General features: G+C 42.9%; 1 protein-coding gene and 1 long non-coding RNA gene across 7 annotated transcripts in view; one reads left to right on the top strand and one right to left on the bottom strand.

The window, feature by feature from the left end:
- SH3RF2 (SH3 domain containing ring finger 2) overlaps positions 1-19415 on the bottom strand; it is a 133964-nt gene that overhangs the window by 25140 nt on the left and 89409 nt on the right. For 5 of the 6 annotated variants that reach the window (XR_005355496.1, XM_038530509.1, XM_038530508.1 and 2 more), the window contains exons 6-7: positions 6677-6768; positions 5187-5357 (exon numbers count right to left, since the gene is read on the bottom strand). Coding sequence is in view for 5 of the 6 variants with exons in the window: in XM_038530509.1 (XP_038386437.1) it covers positions 5187-5357; positions 6677-6768 (263 nt within the window). In the remaining variant the exon portion in view is untranslated. The remainder of the gene's footprint in view (positions 1-5186; positions 5358-6676; positions 6769-19415) is intronic. The other variant, XM_038530512.1, reaches the window with a different exon arrangement.
- The window catches only part of LOC106557863, a 34631-nt gene continuing 19791 nt past the window's right edge, over positions 4576-19415 (top strand). The window contains exons 1-2 of the long non-coding RNA XR_005355497.1: positions 4576-4692; positions 5309-5386. This is a non-coding gene — a long non-coding RNA (uncharacterized LOC106557863). The remainder of the gene's footprint in view (positions 4693-5308; positions 5387-19415) is intronic.

Here is a 19415-nt window from a genome sequence, read left to right as displayed (position 1 = left end):
GATCAGCTTGTCACCCTATTGATGAAATAACCTCTGCTAACTCCCCAGGAATGATCGACTCGCCCAAGGCCCTGGCTCAGAGATGCCCTCCCTGGTGGTCCTTCCGTTAACGCCCACAGGTTTCTCTTTGGGGTATTTCCCCTATTTCTCCTCCTCCTTTTGCCTAAAAAAGCGATATGGAGCTTAGCAACAAGCCAGCCAGTTATACAAAGATAAGTTAGGCTTCATTTAATGGGGCCCACTCTGCCCACGAAGCAGATGTAGCCAGAGGCCCAGGAATGATGCTTGCCAGGGCCTCCTACTCATGGCCAACAACCTGTCTCTGGTCCTTGGGGACGTGGTCAGTGAAGGGAGTAGGTTTAGGTTGCCTGCCGGTAAGAGCTCAGACTATATTTCGGAGCTGGGGACTGGGCAGTGGAGAGAAATCCCTGCCTCTGACCTCTGTGGCAGAGGGCTGCATCTGTCCATCTTTTGAATGGAGGTCTTAAGGTCTTGGATCCTGTAAAATGGGCTGGCAACAGGAAAGACAGCCCAGCAGCAGTAACAGCAGCAGTAGCAAGGACAGAATATAGCTAATTAGGCCCAAGGCAGCCTTATTTCACAAGTCCCTCTTTTGAACGACTATTACAGACCAAGCTACGACCTCATTTTTCTGAGCCTGGCACTAGGCCGGATTCCAGAAACTCCTACATCCCAAGCCCCGACCTCACACTGAGTCCCTCTATGTCTTTTGGCAAAAAGCTCAGCACCTGCCCAGCACTTTGGTCTGGTATCAAAGTACTTTGCTAACATATAGCAGTAGTCCCCATAACACCCCAGACCTGCAAACATTCCGATTCTTGTTTTCCAGATGGAGAGATTGAAAGACACTCTTGGGTTGAGGAGGGAAGAATATATGTTGCCTCTGACTTGCTCTACTGTGCTGCTTTAAGTGTGCAGGTCTGTGTCCCTTTTTCCATCTGTGATATGAGCCCATAAGCGCTCACATCATATTCAACCCCCTCTGCCGTGCTCACCACTGGCAGTAGCCTCCTGCTGAGGCAGAAGCTCGCACCTTGGCAATCTTTATGCAGTTCTGTGTAGAAAGGTACGGGAAATTAATGTTGGCTCGTGTGTTGCTTTTCTCCACCCATAGCACACCAGGAGGGCATACACATCTGGTGAAGGTTGCAAGAAAGAGAAATATCCTGGCTCCTGGAAGAAGGGAATGTGCTGGGAGGTCATGAGGGACAGAGGGGCCTTGGAGACAGGATCCAAGGGAGGCTGCTGAGAGCCCAGCAGCGGGGTTCTAGGCAGGGGATTCTGATCAGATGCTGTTACCCCTGCTCTTGCCATGGATGGTTTTCACCTGCAACCACATTCTTTCCTCTCTGGTTCAAGCTTCCAAGTCCCAAGAGGGAGCATCAGATTGGCTGAGCTTGTTCCTCAGCTAAGTTGATGGGAGGAGGAGGTCAGTCTCTCTAGAGTTAGTCCCAAAACTGTGACAGAGAATGTGTTCATTAGGGAATAATGCTAATAAGAGCAAACATGCAAATGCTTAGGGGGTGCCTCATACTTTCAAGCCTTGGCTCTTTTACAAAAGGCTATATTTTACACCAAGAGAGCTGGTGGCAGTAAGAGGCATCACTGCAAACTGAAAGACAAAGAAGGTTGGGAAAGCCTCACACACAAAACCAAAGAGCAGGAAGGGGCCGTGTACATGTAGTCCAACCTGTTAGTCCTAACACAACCTGCTAAAAGTAGTGGAAACTCAGTAGACAAAGGACAACACCATTCAGCTCTGAGAGGCAGAAGGAGCTAAACTACCCACAGTGGAAAGGGTGGTCAAGAACAAGGGTGAACTGTTCCCAGGTAGACAAATTGGGCCATAGTCACCCATGTCTAAGATTAGTGGTGATGAGATCTTTCTTTGCATCAGGGGGCTATCAAGGAGAACTTTACACACAGAAAGCACTCATCCTCTGTCATCTAACAGCCCCCTGGAGACTATATTCTGACAGGGACTTTCTTGGAAATACTGGTTCCCTAGAAGCAAACACACCCATCCACATAGGTAGCACCTCAGTACACGCATATGTTTAGGATTCTATGAAATCAAGATCAGGGACAGACTCAATGGCAACCTATGGCTGACACTCCATCCACTGTCTGACATGATGCCAACTTGGAACAGGTGAGTCTAGATGTTCATGACTTGCCGACAGACACAATACTTGTACTTAGAAGAAAAGCCAAGGAGGGAAAGGGAAGCCAGAGCCTTGAAGTCCACTGGAATGGAATCCTACATGCATTCTAGTTAGAGTAACCATTTGTTCATCTCTTCCTAGGAGTGTCTCAGTTTACACCTGCTCTCCTGGTATATTAAAAGTACCTCTATTTTTTCCCTTAAAAGTGTCCTAGTTTGGGTGACAAATTATATGGTCACTCTTATTCTAAAGGTTTTTTGTTTGTTTTGTAGAATAACCAGGACTTTGGGTTAAGGCCCTATGCATAAGCAAATGCCCTAGTAGTAGACATGGTCATGGAGAATTCATGTCATGGAGGAAACTGTTCATAAGTTAAGGTTGCTCTTCATTGGCACCTCTAGACCATTCTCCCACCTTCCTCAATCCTCCTCAGCTTTGACTTGTACTATCAGACTCTACCACCTGCCACTCTATCTTGTCACCATTTCCTCTCTCAGCCTCTCTGCTCATTCCATGAAGATTTTAGTTTCTGGCTCACTATCATTCTCCCCAATGCAACTGATCCTACTATGATTTCATCTAGCCCTAGGGCTTTAAATACCATCTCAAGCCTGGACATTCTTCCTTAAATGCTAGGCTTTTGTACTCAACCATTTGCCAATATCTCTACTGGGATTTTTTTTTTAAAGATTTTTATTTATTTATTCATAGACACAGAGAGAGAGAGAGAGGTAGAGACACAGGGAGAGGGAGAAGCAGGCTCCATGCAGGGAGCCCGATGTGGGACTTGATCCCGAGTCTCCAGGATCACACCCAAGGCTGCAGGCAGCGCCAAACCGCTGCACCACTAGGGCTGCCCTCTACTGGGATTACTAATAGGCATCTAAGACTTAATCTGCTGCTGAGTTTTTGCTCCCCCCGCCCAACCCCACTGCCACCTCTCAGAACCCCTCTCTCTCAGTAAAAGGCAACTCCATAGTTACTCAGGGCAAAAATCTAGGATTCATCTTGATGACTCTACTCTTTCACACCCAATATTTCATTTGTCAGAAAATCCTGTTGTGTCTGCTTTCAAAGTATACTCAGAATTTAACCACTGCCTCCGCAGCTGACACCTGCCTTAGCTCAGTTTCACCTCTTCCCCAGATTATTACAATATGCTTTTAATTAGTCTCTGTGCTTCCATGATTTCTTTCTATAGTTTACTCTCAAGCTAGCAACTACAGGGATTCTGTTTAAAACATAAGTTAGATCATGTCACTTTTATGCTCAAAACCCTGTGATAGCATTAAAACCAAATTTCTCATTATGACTTAGGAAATTCTAGATGATCTGGCCCACCAGTTACCCTTCTGACCTCATCTACTACAAACGTCTCCCTCACTTGTAATTCAGTCCTTTTGGCCTTCATGTCAGGCAAACTCCCACTTCAGGGCAACCGTACTTGCTGTTCCTGTGGTCTGGAATACGCCTGCTTCATTCCTTCCCTTCTTCCTTCTTATTAGTAAGGCCATCCCTGACTAACCTATTAAAACTGTAGTCACCCCCCGCAATGACGCCACAAATTCTATCCCGCTTTTCTGCTTTTTCTTCTTAGCCCTTACTGTTAACACTCCGCATATATTACTTACATATCTTTTATATATTACTTGTATGTCTTGTGTATCGTCTGTCTGTCCCACTAGAATATAAGCTCTAGTGGGCAGAGATTTTGTGTCTTTTGTTCACTGGTGTTCATCTAGAAAGGTGCCTGACACATAGTTTGTGCTCAATAATTATTTGTTGAATGAATGAACCAAGGCATCAGTTATAGACACACTTCCTTTGCCTATGGAGATTTTGCAACTTTCTAACAAATTCCAAGGACCTTCCACCAAAGGAAATAACTTCAATTCCAACCTTCTGCCATGTGAAGAAGTCATTTTATATAAGCCTGGATCTACGGAAAGCTAGAGGTGACCTGTACTCTTCCTAGAAAGGGGTCTGGTCTATCACTTTGCCAGCCAACCTTCTTGGAAAAAAATCTATGCATTAGAAAGTGCAGCCTTTCACTGAACCAAAACCTTCTAGGTTGTATCCGCCAGCTCACTGCCCCCTCAGGAAATAGATTTCCAGTCTACACAGCTTGTTATGATCCCTCTGACCCTCGTCTTCTGCAACTTAACCCTAGTTTCTCTCTGTGGTATGCTTCTTTGTCTCCTCACCATCCTTGTTGCCCTCCTCCGGACACCGTGCCCCACCTACATGAAGGTCCCCCAAACTGGACATATGACTGCGGGGCTGATTCCCAGAGAGTATAATGGGTTATCACTTTTCTCAGAGGTATGTCACAAAGCCAGCATTTGGTGTGTGCTGACAGCCTCACGGCCTTGTGACATGCTGTGCCTGGGCTGACGAGGGGGTGCGGGGAAGGGGGAGGGGAGGTGCTGGGATGTGTATGCATCTGTGGTTCCAGTACGAGCAGCTGGACAAGGGGAAGTGTCTGATGTGCCAGAGAATGAAAAAGGTTAGGAACACTGTAAGGGACATGGACCTCTAGGGTAACCTGCCTGTGGCCTGGGGTGTGTATGGACAGGTGGTAGCCTGAGTCTTAGAAACTCGCCTACTGGCCTGATGTCCTAAGAAGTTTCCTGATGTCCTGAAGTTTCCTCGGAGGGGTCTTCTGATCATCGCATGTTTCCGTTACTCAACTAGATGGGAGTGTCAGGGTGCAGGGTGTGAATGGGATTTTGGGGTGTGTGTACAGTATTAAAACCTGAAACTCAGTTCTTGAGTGGGTTGCTGAACTCTGTACATCACTTTCCTCATCTGTAAAATAACATCTATTTCATGAGAAGGACTCTTGGGCCTAGGCAGTGAGGTAAGAGTCCTTGTAAAATGTGAAGAGCTATAAAAAAGATAACTTGTTACTATTTAAAAAAATAAAGTGTTAAGGGGTTATTTTTTGGCCCCTGGCCTAGGTGACCCTGCCTCTGCTCCCTGAGAATGGAGGGGACGCACCTGAAAATGGGTATGACATAGTTGTTGGGGAAGATGCCGACCCGCCCAGTGACCAAGGAGACACCCCTGAGCCAGCCATCTGGGTACTTCCCCAGGACCCTGATGCCTTCTCCTTTGTGCAGGTCCAGCTCATCTGGTCCGTGGGCTGAGTAGGAGTGCAGGGCTACAAACCTGGGGAGACAAGGGAATGGGTGAAGAAGGTGAGTGTGCCTAGCAGAGAGCTTGGAACCAGCAAAGGGTAAAGGGAAATGGAACGTCAGGGACCACTGTCCCTATGGTTAGCAATAACAAACTTCTTAAAAATGACACTCCAGTATGGAAGGCAGGTAGCAGTGATGGAGCATGGTGAAACCATGGTGGAGGGGCCCACATCCCTGCCCTTCCTGATTCAGTCTTCCATAGAGTCCCACACAGCTGTGAATCACTAAGCTAGGCCACTGTGGCATTGTGACAATACGGAAATTGTCCTAGGACAGAGACAGGACCAGGGATTGGTGGCAGAGCCTGGTCTCACACAGGAAGTGGTGGCTCTGCCCAGAGTGCTTTTTCATACTGCTCAGAGTATTACTCAGGAAAATGGTTGTAGCCAGCAAGTGAAGGGAAAGGAGAGGTCAGAACAAGCCTCTCTGATCCACTCCCTCTCCTGAGAGTGGGGACATGTTTGAGCCCCAGGAATGGCCCAAGGAGCTAGCTTAATGTAGGCAAGGAAGTAGACCCTGAGAATTGGGGGAAGGAACAGATTTTAGTTTGTGAGCACATAGTAGAATCTTGGCTTCATGGAAGGATAGAAGAGAATGGACTTGTAATATCACAAAATGTCCTTGGGTTTGAGCAGTGACTTTCTACTCTGTAGTCCACACAGGATCAGGCAGATTAAATAACATCCAGATATAAGTTAAGGGGTGAAGACACTAGCAAGGCTGTGAAACTAAGAAAATCTGCCTGACTAAAAGCATTAAAAAGAACCCATGATGGCTTGCCAGATTCAGGTGACTAGTGTACGGCTTCAGGCTGGACATCAAGAAGTCCTTCCAGACTCCAAGGACCATGAGACACTGGAAGGTTTTATCAAAGGGGCTGGGGGTATGTCCTCATCCACCAGGTTTTCCTCCTCTAAAATGCCGTATTTATTTTCTGCTAATGCTGTATTTATTTTCTGCTGGTCCTAAAGCAACATATTTTTGTGACCCATCATTTTGAATCTATATAGTAAGTCAGTAGAAACTGCAATATCCAACCTCCCAACAATGTTCTGGTGTATAATCTTCCAGTCTCTTTCAATTCTTGGAAAATAATGAGCTAGGAGGATGTGGTTTGCCAATTTATGGGGTTTTATTAAGCATGATTTCCTTTAAAAGATGTAAGGGAAGGGGAGCTATTGTCTCTCTAGATGGAATGGTTTGGGAGTGGTAATGCTTGACGGCAGAGGGATGGCAAAGACGGCCACTCTGGCCAGGACCTAGAGATGGAGGGCTGAGCTTGTTACTCACATGTTGGCGGAGAGGTGTTGCTGGGATCCAGGAAGACTGACGATGGCTGTGGAATGTCCTGGGGAGGCGGGTACAGGGTGGTAAGTGCTGACCTACACAGAAAAGACAGCCAAGCAGAACCAGTGAATGCCACAAGCCAGGCCCACAGCAAAGCTGCTGCAGAAAGGCCTGATGCAGCTGAAAACCAAGAGCCATGCCCAGTGCCACCCATCATGCATCTTCTCTGTGGTTTGTGGCTGTGGGCAGAGTAGGGTGGAGATAGACTGGTTTATGGCCTGCTGGGGTGGCATGCCAGGGCTGCATTCCCAAAGACTGCTCAGATATCGGCAGAAGATGAAGACTCATGCAATTTCCAGTTGACAGGGCACTGCCAGGCTCCTTGATTTTCCCTCCAGTCTCTCCCCACCTCCTCCCAGTACACTTAGCCCTCCTATGGAAACCTACTCTCAGAAAATGATATGATGGCTACTAATGAGAACTTAACACTGGCCAGGCACTTTTAAGTGCTTTGCAAGTATCATCTAATTTAATCTTTACTAAAGGTACTATTATCTTCTCTAATTTTGAATGAGAAACTGAGGGAAAGATCACCCAATTAGTAAGAAATCAAGTTTTAAACTCAGGTAGTCTAGGTCCTGAGCCCATACTCCTATTAGTGCTCATATTAATACACACAGAGACATACCAGTTAGCCAGTGATTTGAATAGGTGAATCTGAATAGTGTTCACTTTGCCAGGATGAAAGAGGGAGTAACAGTGCTAGACACACCTGGAAACTACTCTCCTGGCACCCTGCCTGTGTTACACATGACCTTGCTTCTTTCCTTCTTGCCACCTCTCATAGATGTGACTGCCCCTGCGGTTAGACTATAATTTGCATGAGGGCAGGGACTATCCCTTGTTCATTGTTATCTTTTCTATGCACTCAATATGTACTTGTAGCTTAAAGAACAAATAAATGAAAAGGTCTTCCTACCCAGTAGACCCAAGGACTGACGTAATCTCAACCATCTCCATGTCTTCCAGAGTAAATACATCACCATGAGTGATAATAACTATATGTGTGTGCCTTTTTAGGGCTGTACTTTTGTGGGTACAACTCTTGTTTGTATATGTGTATTTGGGCAAGTGGGGATGCATTATTGAGTGCATGTGTCTCTTGTTCTGTGTGTATGTTTATTTACAACTCATGACAATTATATGCACATGTGCGACACTATGGTCTATTGTATATTTGGTTATGTTCACACATGTGAGTCTCTGGATTGATATGCATGTATATATACTGTGTGTGATGGTCTGTATAAGGGCCTGTGATTGGAAATGTCTATGCGGGATTCTATGTGTATATATGTGAACTCTAGAGGTGTGTGCCAGTATACATGACTTGGTAGTTTTGTGTGTGTTCTTTGTTGATGATTGTCTAAGTATATGTGTGCTGTGTATTTATGTTTGTCAGTTTTAGGATAGGATTAGAAAACCATTCCAGTCAGATAATAACAAGGGTTGAGGAGAATGTAGAGAGACTCAAACTCTCATACAGTTGCTGGTGGGTAGGAATGTAATATGGTGGAGCTCCTTTGGACAATAGTCTGATGGTTCCTCAAATGATTAAACAGAATTAGCAGTAGACCCAGTAAGTCCACTCCTAGTACATACCCAAGAGACAATGTAAACATGTGTCTACATAAATACTTATACATGAAGCATTACTCATAATAGCCAAAAGGTGGAAATAACCCCAATGTCCATTGACTGATGAATGGATAAATAAGATGTGGTGTATCTGTACAATGGAATATTATTCAGCCATAAAAGGAATGAAGTATTGATACAGGTTATAACATGGATAAATCTTGAAAAAATTATGCTAAGTGAAAGAAGCCAGATACAAAAGACCATATTATATAATTCCACTTATGTAAAATGTCCAGAATAGACAAATCCGTAGAGATAGAAAGTAGATTAGAGGTTGCAAATGAGAAGGGTTATGGGAGTGGCAATTAAAGTACAGGGTTTCTTGTGGAGGAGAAGAAACATTGTAAAGTTGTGGTAATGGTTGCACATATCCATGAATATATTTAAAAACCCCACTAAATTGTACATTTTAAAATGGATGAATTGTATGGCAGGTGAAGTATATCTCAATAAGCTCTTAAAAAAATTCCATAGTCACCCATCTGGTGCTCTCTAATGCTGCATAAAATAATCTGAGCTTTGCAATCAAATACTGTCACACCAGTTTCTCTTAAACAGAGAAGAAAAGTTGCCAGCTTTCGGCTAGGCTGCTCCTTCCCTGTGACTGGGCAAGATAAATCCCTGCTGGGCTTGGGAGATGTGCCAAGGGAGAGTCTTGTTATGTGAACAATTAATCTTATGTGCATGGAGACGGTTGGACCACTGATTAATCAGGATGCATTTCACTTAATACCCATGACTTTCCAGTGTTATGTTTGAGTAAAAAGCCCTTCTAACTGTAAACACTATTAATCATTAAGGGAGAGGGAAGATGCCAGAATGCAAAGCCATCCCTCCATGGCACTAGGCTATGTCTTTTTATTGCTCTGGGTCTTCACCTGGAGAGGGGGGTCCTTCCCCCTACTTGGAACACTGAACCTCACCAGGACTAAAACTAGTGGGCTTGTGATGGAGTGCTTTCTGTTATGGAAAGGGAAATGAGGCTTGATTCTCAGGTTGTGAGGTTTCCTGGCAGAGAAGGAGAATATGTGTGGACAAGGAGGGAAGAGGCAAAGGAGGAGGGAAAGAAGGGGAGATAGTGGACAACTCTGGGGGCAGGAGTGTGTGTTTCAGAAACTGGGACAAGGACACAGTGAGAGAAAGAAAGAGAGCTAGGGGATAGAGGAAAGAAGGAAGAAGAAAAGACAGATGAAAAAATGTCCGAAAAAGTCTTATAAACCTTATAGAAGATGGCAAACAACCCAATTAAAAATACCACAAAAGAAGATGTATTAAGTGGCCAAGAAGCATGTGAAATGATGCTCAACATCAGCAATTATCAGGAAAATGTGAGGTAAAACTACCATGAAATACCACTATATACCTACGAGGATGGGTAGAATTAAAAAGACTGACCATACCAAGTGTTGGTGAGAATGTGGAGTAACTCTCTTATATACTGCTGGTGGAATGTAAAATGATGCCACTATGTTGGAAAACAAGTTGGCCATGTTTTATGAAGTTAAATATACACTTACTACACTACTCAGCAATCCTACTCACAAGTAGTTATCAAAGTAAAATGAAAACATATGCCCATACAAGGACTCGTATATGAATGTTCTAAGTGGCTTTATTCATTTTAGCCCCAAATTCAAAACAACCCAAATGCCACAAACTGTGGTATAACCACAAGGGAATCTCCCTGTCAATACAGGCAATGGCATGGATAAATCTTAATCTCATCCTAAGTAAAAGAAGCAGGACACACAAGACTATGTATTCTGTGATGCCATTTACATGTCATGCTAAAAAATGCCCAAAGTACCAACAGCCAGGGGTGAAGAGAGAGGACTGACTGATTGTAAAGGGGCACAAGAACATTTTCTAGGGTGATGGAACTGTTCTGTAACTTGACTCTGGTAGTCAATCACATGCCTTTATACTTTTGCCAAAAGTCATTGGACTGTATCCTTAAAATGGATGGACTTTATTTTATGTGACTTATAGTTCAGTAAAGCTGATAAAAAATATGAGTATATTATCTAGTTGGCAGGAAAATCCAAGTGAACTGAGCTCTGGGGTTGGTCAGAGGAGGGTATAGGGATGGTTTTGCTTATTGACGGGCAGCTAGCTAGTGACTCTCATAGCAGAGGGCCACCTGGGTAGGAGAGAAATCAAGAATGGAAATCTATGGATCACACCCAATCTCAATAAATAAGGCCAACAAAACTGAGTGAATGAATGAATGAATGAATGAATGAAGAGATAGGAAAAGAGAACAAGATAGACAAAGGTAGAGAAGAGAAAAAGTGGCAGGGAAGGAGGACAGACAGAACAAGACAGAAATGAAGGCCCCACCCAGTAACTGGGGACAACCAGGAGATGCCCAACTTCTAAGGAGACAAGTGTGTTCCTGTCACCAGACTGAGTGAATGGGTCTCTGGCAGGTGGTTCCCTGGGGTCAGCTGTGACCTCAGGTCCCTATGCCACAGGGACCTGAGGCCGGATGCGAGGTGTTCCAGCAAATGGTGCTTCCTGGTATAGCATCTGGGTGCTTGAGTGGGGATGGACGGAGGGAATGTATTTGAGGGTAGGGGTGGATATTTCTGTGATAATCTAAAAACATTTTTTTTCCTCTTTATTGAAGGAAATGACTCATTTAAAGGAAGCCTTTATCAGTAGCAGAAGAATATACCACTGCATGGCTTCTGGGCGTTTTTGGGTCTGGAAGTGTTAACGAGGGAGGAAACAGGCATGTAGTCTGGCATGAGGTCCTTCCCCAGCAGCCACACATGGTATGCAGAATGAAGCTCCATCTCAGGAGTCTGGAGGGGAGGTTTAGGTTAGTATTCAGGCAATGTGGGTTTAGCATTTGCCAGGGTTTGTGATTTGGGCAAGTGATCAATTCTGTAGGTCCTCTATGTCCTCACCTGTAAAATGAGGGCAACGATAGTTCTCTCAGAGTTGTTATGAGGATTAACTAGAGTAATCCTCAATAAGTACTACTTATTTAGATCTAGAACGAGATTAGCTGCTGCACAAGGTAGAGAAGGGGTGGGTGGAGCATCTACCTCCTTTTATGCAATAGCCTGCAAGGTTTGAACTGAAAGCAGGACCTAAGAATGTTGTGGGGGATGGGAAGAAGCAACCCCATCTTTCTGGAGGATAATGTTCCCCAACTCTCCAAAATGTAAGTTTGTTGTCCCCCTCAACCCATACTGTGGCACTCAGCTATTTCCTCCAGGGCTCATGCCTTTTGGCAACTTAGTGGGCATGAGGAGTGTGAACTCCTCGGGAGCCCCTGGTGCTTCTGCATCTTGGTATTCCCAGGAGCTAACAAGGGCCTCGAACCTACAGTGTTCACTCAGGTTTAGGAGAAGAGCTGCATTTTAGAGACAGAAAAATAGGTATTGTATGATAGTGCTCACCATTATCGATAATCTGGAGTCGACTATCAAACTTTATAAAGTTAAAAGCTCATTCCCCTGTAAAGATTAAGAGTCTTTTAGTCTGATTAAGAGTCAGCGATTGCAATGCGTGGACCTTATTTGGTCCTAGCACTGGGGTTAACATAGTGAACAAGGCAGTTAAATCCATAATTCTTTGAGCATGAGAGGTTCTGGGGTGGAGGTGCTCTGGGTGCCGCCAGGGGAGGCTTGCCTTGAGCTTCGAGAGGTATCTCACTCTCACACCCTATAATTTCAGTGCTAACTTCTATACCATCCTCATGGTCATTCTTCCCGATTTTACCAATGAGGAAACTGAGATAAAAAGTTTACATGATTTTGTGGAGGTGGCTGGCAAATGGTGGTCAGGTGGCCACTGGAAGCAAGAACCCTATATTCAGAGCCCTTTCTGTAGGACACCAAGGTTAACATTTTTTAAAAGATTTATTTATTTGAGAGAGAGAAAGTGCATAGATGAGCAAGAGAGGGAGAGGATCTCAAGCAAACTCTGCAGTGAGCATGGAGCCCAACACAGGGCTCGATCTAACAACCCTGAGATCATGACCTGAGCTGAAATGAAGAGTTGGATGCTTAACAAACTGCACCACCCAGGTGCCCCAACAGTTACCATTTCCATATTTCAATATGTCTAAAGGGGTCCTATATATGAGGCAGGTTGGTGCATCCTAGAAAAAAATCATCCTTCCAAATTCAGCATTCTGTTTTTATGCTCATGGATATATTATACTCACGATGACTACCATCCTGTCCAGCGCCCTGTGTAATGTGGAATAGATCCGAAGGCTGGAAGAATACTGTTATTTTTTATTTTTGTTCCTTATCTGGCAGAAGCAAGGTCTCAACAGTCAGGGCTCTTTCTGCCACACTGTTCTCCGTCCTTCCCATCTCAGTCTATGTCAGAGCCAGCTCAGCCTGATGAGCAAGGAGAGGCCACCCAGTGCTATTTATTTGCCCCATGAGTAAAAACACTGAGAAAGAGAACTCATTTATGAGTTGGCAGCAGGTCCCTTTAGGTCTATCTCAAAAAAAAAAAAAAAAAATCTTCTCAAGTACCCAGATAGGTCAGCAAAGTATCTGTAAAGACTACTGAGTTTATGTCTCCTAGGTAGTCATCAAAGCTTTGAATATTCCCTGTGATCTGCCTCCTGCTTCACCTTCTTATATTCCCTCTCACTTCTTCACCTCCATCAGCCTTGGGTCTATTTTCCCAGATCCCTGAGCAGGTCACACTCACTTTCTGTCTCCCCTCATCTTTGCAGAACCCCAATCCCCATTTCTGCTCTGCTATTTTCCTTTGTTATGGAAATTTTAAATGATAAATATATAACACATACAAATAGGTGTATATAATTTTATGTATCACCAAAAGAAGAATAATAAAACTAACACCTGTATACATACCACCCAACGTAAAAAAAACAATAAAAATAGAAATTGAATACTGTACTGAGAGGCCTCCTGCATATTCCTCCATAATCAGGTCTCTGCCCCTCTCCTTGTAACTACAGTGCTGAAACGGATGTTCATCATTCTCGTGCTTCTCTATGTAGTTTTACCATCATGGCATACATCCCTAAACAACATGTTGTTTAAATTTTCTGTTTTTGAATACGGTGTGAATGGGATTTGTGTTGAGCATATTCTTCTGTGAGCTGCATCTTTGGCTCAATAATAAGTTTTTGTGGTGGATTTTCACTGCCGGTGTGTATTTCACTGCATGCATATACCACCATTTAACCATTCTATCATTTATGTGTCATCTGGGCGATGTTCAGTTTGAGGCTGTTATGAACGATGTTGCTATGAGCATTCTTGTATATGTCCCTTGTGCTCCCCCGCCCCGAGCAAGAGCTTCTCCATGATACATATCGACAAGTAGTATTGATGGGCCATAGGGTATGAGCCTGCTCAGTTTTATTAGGTAATAACAAATTGTTTCCCAGTGTGGCTGTAACAATTTACACTTGTAAATTTACACTTCCACCAGTAGCAAAAGGCAATTCCTGTTACCTCATAATCTTGCCAGCATGTGGTAATGCCTAGCTTTTTAATACCTGTCTATGGTGGGTGTGAAATGATAGCTCATTGTGGTTTCAAATTAATTTCTCTGAGTACTAATGGGCTTGAGTTTCTTTTCAAATGTGTATGGGCCATTCTTACGCCTTGTATGAAATGCCTGTTCATGTCCTTTGTCTATTTTCTCTCCTCTGTTGGGTTATTTATTATTTTCTTAAGTTATGGAATTCTAATATTTTGGATATGAATTCTTTGTAGCTTCTATTTTTACTCTGTAGTGTTTTCTGATAAAGTTCTGATTTTTAATATAGTCAAATTTATTTATTTTTTTAAAGATTTATTTTTATTTATTTATGATAGACACATACACAGAGAGAGAGGCAGAGACACAGGCAGAGGGAGAAGCAGGCTCCATGCTGGGAGCCCGTCGCGGGACTCCAGGATTGCACCCTGGGCCAAAGGCAGGTGTGAAACCGCTGAGCCACCCAGGGATCCCCTATAGTCAAATTTACAATATATTTTCTTGTGGTTTATACTTTAAAAAATCTTGAATATGATTTTTTTATCCCAAGGTCATAAAGATGTATTTCTTTATAGTCTTCTAAAAGTTTTATAGTTTTGCCTTTCATATTTAAGTCTTTAATCCACCTGGAATTGATTTTTGACAAGGGAGGAATCCAATTTCATATTTTTCCACATGGATACCCAATTAGCCCAATGCCATAGTTCATTCTTCCCTTCTGATCTGCAAAGCCTGCTCTCCCATAAATCAAGTCTCCATGCTATGTCTATTTCTGGGCTCTCCAGTATGTTCCATTGGTTTAATAGAATACCTATGCTAAAGCCGTGCCATTTTAATTACTACAGCTTTGAACTAAAATTTGGTATCTGATAGGGTAGGTCCTCACCCCAACCAAATTTCATCTTCTTTTTTTTTTTTTTTTTTTTTTTTTTTTAAATTCCATCTTCTTTAGAAATACCTTGGCTATTATCTTGCCTTCCATTAGAATTTTAGAATCACCTTTTGAGTTCCAAACAACCTACTGGGATTTGAATTTATAGATAAATTTGAGGTAAATCATCTTTAAGATTATGGAGTCTTCCTATTCAAGACCATGGCAAAATTCTTCATTTATTTTAGGTCTAATGTCTTTCAATGGAGTATTATAAATTGTTTCCAAAAACGGCTTGCATGTCTTTTGTTGGATTTATTCCTAGAGATTTGAAAAATGTAGTTGCTTTGTAAATGGTATCCTTTTAAGAAAATATTTTCTATTTTTTTTAAGAGTACAGAAATGTAATGAACTTTCTTGTATTGATCTTTAACCAGAACCCTTGCTAAAGTCATATTGATTCCTAATACATTTTTTTTCTCCGATTTTTCTGAGTTCTCTATATGGACAACAATATCGTCCACAAATAATGAATGATAGCTATGTTTCTTCTTTTCAAATACTTAACCTTTTACTTCTTTTTCTTGCCTTACTATACTGGCCAGGTACTCTGGGAGGGACAGTGTTGAGGAGGAGCATACTAGGCATTCATTCTGTTCTTTTTCATATGCTAAAGAGGAATGCCTTTAAGACTGAACCATTAGGTAGGATGTTTGCTGTAGATTTTTATAAATTCCATTTATCATGTTAGGGAAGTTCCCTTTTATTCCTAGTTTGCTGAGATTTTAAAAATATATGTATAATGAATGGACGTAGAATTTCTTCAAACATTTTTTTCTATAGCTATAGAAAAGGTCACATGATTTTCCCCCTTTAATCTGTTAATGTGATAAATTACATCAATTAATTTTTGAAGGTTAAACCAACCTTTCAATCTTGGGAAAAACCTACTTTAATCATGATGTATTCCATTTTCATAAATTCCTGGGTTTGGTTTGCTAATATATGCTTGAAGGTTTTGCATCTATGTTTAAGAGCAAAGTAGAGTTTAAATTTTCCTTTCTCATATTGTGGTTTTCTGGTTTTGATATTAAGGATATCTTAGCCTCATGAAATAAGTTGAGGGATGTCTTCTCTTCTTCTTTTCTTTGGAAAAGTTTATAAAGACTGAAAGGATTCATCTGTCAACCTGTTGGGATCTGGGTTTTCTTTGTGGGAAGATAAAAAGGTTTGTTTATTTATTTATGAGAGAGATGAGTGCAAGCACAAGTACATGCACTGGGATGGAGGAACAGAGGGAGAGAGATGGAGAATCTTAGGCAGATTCTTTGCTGGGTGTGGAGCCTGATGTGGGGCTTGACCCCAGACCCTGAGACCTGAGCTGAAACCACGAGTTGGATGCTTAACTGACTGAGCCACCTTCCCTCTTTGTGGGAAGATTGTAAATTTCTTTAATGGTTATAATATTATTCTAAAGGGTTGCCAATGGCTGTTTATCAGATGTAAAATGTTTTTCATAAATCCTGTTTGCTGAAAGATAAATTCCTTATTAATTATTCTTCCGCTGGCTTCTTTTGTTTTTTTTTTAAATATTTTTTTTCTTTATTTATTTATGATAGTCACAGAGAGAGAGAGAGAGAGAGGTAGAGACACAGACAGAGGGAGAAGCAGGCTCCATGCACTGGGAGCCTGACGTGGGATTCGATCCCGGGTCTCCAGGATCGCGCCCTGGGCCAAAGGCAGGCGCCAAACTGCTGCGCCACCCAGGGATCCACCTGCTGGCTTCTTTTGGGAAAAAAAGGTGGTGCTTGGAATATCTGTGTAGAAGTTTGGCAATCCCAGCCAATATGGATCCCCATAATGTGAGTTCAAGTCCTTAGAGTCAGTCTTCAGAGTCCCACTCCTTTAGTCAAGAATAACTCTATAAGACAGTCACTGACTATGTGGATTTCTGTAACTCCATGAGATGCTATGCAGCCATGGCTAAGAGAATGAACTTGGGCTGTCTGAAATAAGTTCAAATTTTGGCTGTGTGAAGCTTAGACTTAATTCCTCTGAGTCATTGTTTCTTCATCACTAAAAGGGGGCAAAGTTAGTTGTAGTTACCTCATAGAATTTTTGTGAGAATCCAATCAGACCATGCCTGCAAAGTACTCCACACAATGTAACTCTGATGAGATGGGAGACATACAGGGCAGATTTGTGAGAAGATGATGGCAACAGGACTTTCTCACTCGGACTGGATTTTAGAAGGAAATATTCATTCTCTAGGACACAAGAGCCAGCCACAACAGTCCACATTCCCATTGAGGATGACTTGGTGATGGGTGTATTGACTGTGTGTGGGGGACAGGAATTCAGGAGTCTCTTTCCTGACACTGGATTGGCCTATCTCAACCTAAGGCTTCCAGAGAAGGATAAGGTCTAGCATCTCTCTGTAGCTGTGTTCTGCATTGGGTTCCTGGGACAAAGATGAAAATGAACTTGTCCCTTAAGCCACAAAGACAAAAAATCTTCTTTAAACTGAGTCCTTTGGTTGGGCACTGTGACCCCCAGCCCTGCCACTCTCCCTTCCATCCTCTACCTCAAGAAACCTTGCAGGCAGGTTTTAGTACCAAAGCTGAGTCTGATGGGGTGCACACTATTAGGGCTTGTTCAAAGGCAGGGTATACCCAAACCTTAATTATAACCTTTGCCCTCCTAGTCATAACAGTCTATTTGAGAAGTAACTGCATGGCAATAATTATAATTAAATCCTCTCACTGGGCTTCATTAAAGGACATAAAAATTTAAACAAGCAAAGCTCCTCTTAAATTTGCTGTGGTCTTCTCATGGCGTTTATTCACAGAAGATGCTTGTTATGCATTTACTAAGTATCGAGCGCCAGGCTATGTCTTGAGGATTGGTAACAAAGGCCAGTGCGCACCAGGATAGTGCAGACTGTATGAGAAATCTTCAATCTGTCCCACACCAGGCTCCCGACCTCACAGTTGCCAGACAAAAGCATCCCAAAGAAGCCTAAGTCTCTAAATATTTAGAAATATTCTACTTGCTTCTTTTTTTTTTTAAATTTTCTTTATTTATGATAGCCACACACACACACACACACACACACACACACACACACACACACACAGAGGCAGAGACATAGGCAGAGGGAGAAGCAGGCTCCATGCACCGGGAGCCCGACGTGGGATTCAATCCCGGGTCTCCAGGATCATGCCCTGGGCCAAAGGCAGGCGCTAAACCGCTGAACCACCCAGGGTTCCCTATTCTACTTGCTTCTGATAGACTACATGTGGTCCTTAGAGATCAGTTTTCTATGGTGGAGATATTTGGGCTGACAGTTCTTTCCTGAGCTAAGGAAAAATGGACCCACGAGGAGATCTGGATGGGGACAGTAGCAGACTAAAAGCAGTCAGAAGATGAAGTAGCATAATTAGGAGGAACTCGGAGTCTGCGTTCAGATTTTCCCAGGTATGGCTCCCCACATTGTTACTCTTTCACAGAGTAACCCTGGGCAAGCTATTGAACCTGCCTGCTCCTAGATTCCTTTATCTGGTTTAGGTGAGTTTGACAGCTTTTTCTCTACAGATTTGGCAATTTTTATGGGTCTGACCCTGGGGGAGATAGCTGGAAAGGCAAATTGAAGTAGGACTAAGAATTAATTTTTAAAAACCCCTTCTAAAGAATTTAGTGAGTCCAGAAATCATTTGACAATGTCAAATTCATTTGGCATTTTCAGAATGTTAACTTCTTTCCATGTGTTTGTTGTCTATTAATATTTTTAAATTCTCAGAGGAATCACTGCAACCACAATGGACATTTTTGTTTAAAATTTTTTTTTAAAAATACCTATTTATTTGAGAGAGAGTGAGCTTGTGAGTGGGGGATAGGGGCCGAGGGAGACAGAGAGAGAATCTCAAGCACACTCCTCACTGAGTGTGAAGCCATATATGGGGCTCAATCTTATGACCCTGTCATCATGACCTGAGCCGAAACTAAGAGTTGGAGGCTTAAACAAGTGAACCACCCAAGCGCCCTCAGTAGACATTTTTAAAAAGAGAAAAAAAAATTGTTCACTGCCCCACCACATTATCAATTCAGTTGTCTTTGCTCTCTTTGAGTAAGTACTCTCAATAAATGAAGGATTTATGATCTTAGGAACTGTAGGATCTCGAGCTCTCATAGGCTAATACCTTTTTTGGTGGCAAGTCTGCTTTTCTCTTCTGTATCGCTATCATAGGAGACACTTGGGAAAACACCCTGGACAGAGGCTAAACCCTCTGATGTGGTTGGTCACTTAACAATTTTTCCTTCTCATGGGATTGATGGGATGTGGCTGCAAAGTCCTTTCTAAAGGCAGGCTCAGGGATCTACAATGAGTGAAAAGGACACGTGACATTTCCCAAGCCAGTGCTTAAAGCCCATTTCTGGATAGCATGCTTGTTGTCTTTGTGATTCAGGGGAAGCTTGCCCTCTTCTGTCTCAAATTAGATTTAAATAGTTTTGATTGGCTGCCACCACAGACCACCATCCCTGCCCTGAGAGCCCAGCCTTGGTTCTAAAGAGGCTGAATACCCTTCCAGTGAGCACTCTGCAGTCTTCCCCTTTCACTGAGTAAACCATATATGCCCAGGGCCCTAGGCTGTTTATATAATTGATGCATCTCACCTTCCAGGT

The sequence above is a fragment of the Canis lupus genome, chromosome 2, assembly GCF_011100685.1.
Source record: "Canis lupus familiaris isolate Mischka breed German Shepherd chromosome 2, alternate assembly UU_Cfam_GSD_1.0, whole genome shotgun sequence".
NCBI classification, from domain to species: Eukaryota; Metazoa; Chordata; class Mammalia; order Carnivora; family Canidae; genus Canis; species Canis lupus.
Note: the sequence above shows the minus strand (reverse complement) of the source record. Positions and strands in the feature narration are given on the sequence as shown.